Here is a 2,807-nt window from a genome sequence, read left to right as displayed (position 1 = left end):
TATTCTCGGGAATGCACTAGTGTCGTGGGCATGCAAGAAGCAAGCATGTGTCGCACTTAGCACGGCCGAAGCAGAGTACATTGCAGCAGGCAGTTGTTGTGCACAGATTTTATGGCTTAAGAAACAACTTCTTGATTTTGGTGTAGATCTCGGCTGTATTCCTCTTCGATGCGATAACACAAGTGCCATCAACATCACAAAGAACCCGGTCATGCATTCAAGGACAAAGCACATAGATATCCAGCATCATTTCCTTCGAGATCACGTGCTTAACGAAGATGTAGATGTTACGTTCGTGGATACACATAACCAACTTGCCGACATATTCACAAAACAATTGGCATCAGAGCAAGTTTTAGGTAACTTGTTCCTAAAGATTCATATGGCTTCCGCAAACAATGATCTTGTATTTAAAGATGGTGGTAGTAGTAACAAGCCTCCTTTGTTTTCCGGTCAATATTTCGACTTTTGGAAAATCCGTATGAAGGCACATTTAGAAGCACAAGGAAGTGACATATGGGAGGCAGTTCAAAATGGTCATTTAGTTCCTACAACGGTTGTTAACGGCGTCGGTTCATCAAAGCCTAAAACTTCATGGGATGATGATGATAAGAAAAGGGTTCTCTATGATAAAAAGGCGATTAATATTTTACATATTGCACTTGGAATGGATGAATTCTTCCGTGTCTCAACATGTATAACGACAAAGGAAATATGGGATACTCTTGTAGAAACTCACGAAGGAACGGCCGAAGTCAAGAGATCTAGATTGAACACGTTAAGTCAAGAGTATGAGTTATTCCGAATGCAACCGGGAGAATCAATCCTCGACTTGCAAAAAAGATTCGTGCATTTGACAAATCACTTGAAAGCACTTGGTAAGACACTAACTAATGATGAACTTAATCTTAAAGTGCTTAGGTCTTTAACAAGAGAATGGCAACCCAAAGTGACGGCGATTTCCGAAAAGAAAAGTTTATCAACAATGACATCCGCTACTTTATTCGGAAAGCTTCAAGAATATGAGACGGAACTTGGATTGTTGGAGAAACATGAGGTTCAAGAGAAGAAATCCAAGAGCATTGCCTTAAAAGTTGACTCCAAAGTTGTGAAGAAAGAAGACAATCCCGAAGAGGACGAAAACTTTATGCGTCTTGTAAAAAGACTAGGAAAATATTTTGGTGCAGAAAATAATATTGAAAACTCTAGTTACACAAGAAGAAAGAAGTTCTCAAAGAACAAAGAAAGAGAAGCATCAACATCCAATGAAGACATTACATGCTATGAATGTGGAAAACAAGGCCACATCAAACCGGAATGTCCCAAACTCGCAAAGAATCGTGACAACAAAGGAAAGAAGGATTACAATAAGAAGGCCTACATTGCTTGGGATGACAATGAAATAAGTTCTTCATCGAATTCCGATAGTGATCAAAGCGCAAATATAGCATTGATGGCATCACATCATTCCGACGATGAAGGCGATGAGGTTAGTAGTAACTTTTCAATTTTTGATAATGATGCTCAAGGAGCAATTGATGAACTTTTAAGTGAATGCAAAATCCTATACAAAACCATTTCATCTCAAAAGAATCAAATATCAACTTTGGAAGAAAATATTGAGAAAATGAAAAATAATTTCAAAGATGAAAAGGAAGAATTAATCAAGAATTTTGCATGCACTAAACGTGAGTCACTTGCTTTTCAAATAGTTCAATTGAAGAGAGTTATTGAAAGATATGAAAAAGGTCAAATCGGATTGGAACATGTTCTTAGTAGTCAAAGATACTCAAATGATAAAAGTGGTTTAGGTTATTCAAATTTTGCTAAACAAACTTCTAACAAGACCATTTTTGTAAAAGCCCAAGAACAAATTCCTTTAGATAAAAGTAACAAGCCTAAAGTGGTTCATCAATATAATAATAGGAAAAGGAACAAATCTTATTATAAAAAGAAATCTTATCCCCCAAGATATCAAAGCAATTTTATTCCTACATGTTTTTATTGTGGTATAAGTGGCCATACACCTAATGCTTGCTATGTTAGAAATTTTAGTGTGGCAAGTGGTCATTATGTGTGGGTTAAGAAAGGCACTAACTATGATGGACCCAAAGAACATTGGGTACCAAATAAAACTTAATTGTTTTGTAGGTTTACTTGGAGACCACTTCAAAATCTATGCTTTATTGATAAAGTGGTTGTTCTAAGTTTTTGATGGGATGCATAAACTAACTTTCAAATCTAGTTCCAAAGTCCAAGGGTTATTTCACATATGGGGAATACCTTAAAGGAAGAATTCTTGGCATTGGCAAAGTTGAAGCACTAACTTTCACATCCAATTGAAGATATACTTTATGTTGACAAACTAAAGCATAATCTTCCAAGTATAAATCAACTTTGTAATAAAGACTTCAAAATCATGTTTCGGCAAGAATAATTATTTGATGAAGTCTCTCATGAGGTAAAACTCATAGGTAAACATTATTATTTTATTTTATTCTTAATTTTTCACGATTTCTTTACATATTTCAAGTCTTTTCCCATCCTTTTTGCTAATGACAAAGGGGGAGAAGAAATATGTGTTTGTGTTTGTTTTTCTCTAACAAAGTGCAGCTAGAAAAGACTCTCTAAAAATCATGAATTTAGGGGGAGCATTGATCAAGGGGGAGCCTTTTGTGTTAGAGAAACAAAAATAGAGCAAACTTTCAAAATTGGGTTGTCATCATCAAAAAGGGGGAGAATGTGAAGGCAAGCCTCTAAATGGTTTTGATGAAGACAACATTATTCATTCAAGATGTTATGCATGC

At 35.7% G+C, this 2,807-nt stretch overlaps 1 protein-coding gene across 1 annotated transcript; it reads left to right on the top strand.

Annotated features, from left to right (window-relative positions):
* The first annotated feature begins 382 nt into the window (after positions 1-382).
* LOC127110781 (uncharacterized) lies at positions 383-2,140 on the top strand. Its single transcript, XM_051046162.1, has one exon. The coding sequence runs from the start codon at positions 383-385 to the stop codon at positions 2,138-2,140; it is 1,758 nt and encodes a 585-aa protein (XP_050902119.1).
* The last annotated feature ends 667 nt before the right edge of the window (positions 2,141-2,807 follow it).

The sequence above is a fragment of the Lathyrus oleraceus genome, chromosome 1 (assembly GCF_024323335.1).
Source record: "Lathyrus oleraceus cultivar Zhongwan6 chromosome 1, CAAS_Psat_ZW6_1.0, whole genome shotgun sequence".
NCBI classification, from domain to species: Eukaryota; Viridiplantae; Streptophyta; class Magnoliopsida; order Fabales; family Fabaceae; genus Lathyrus; species Lathyrus oleraceus.
The sequence above is the reverse complement of the archived record's forward strand: the minus strand, read 5'-3'. Positions and strand labels throughout refer to the sequence as shown.

Excerpts from the sequence above, each read along its gene's own strand:
- LOC127110781 (XM_051046162.1), top strand. The coding sequence starts at position 383 with ATGGCTTCCGCAAACAATGATCTTGTATTTAAAGATGGTGGTAGTAGT.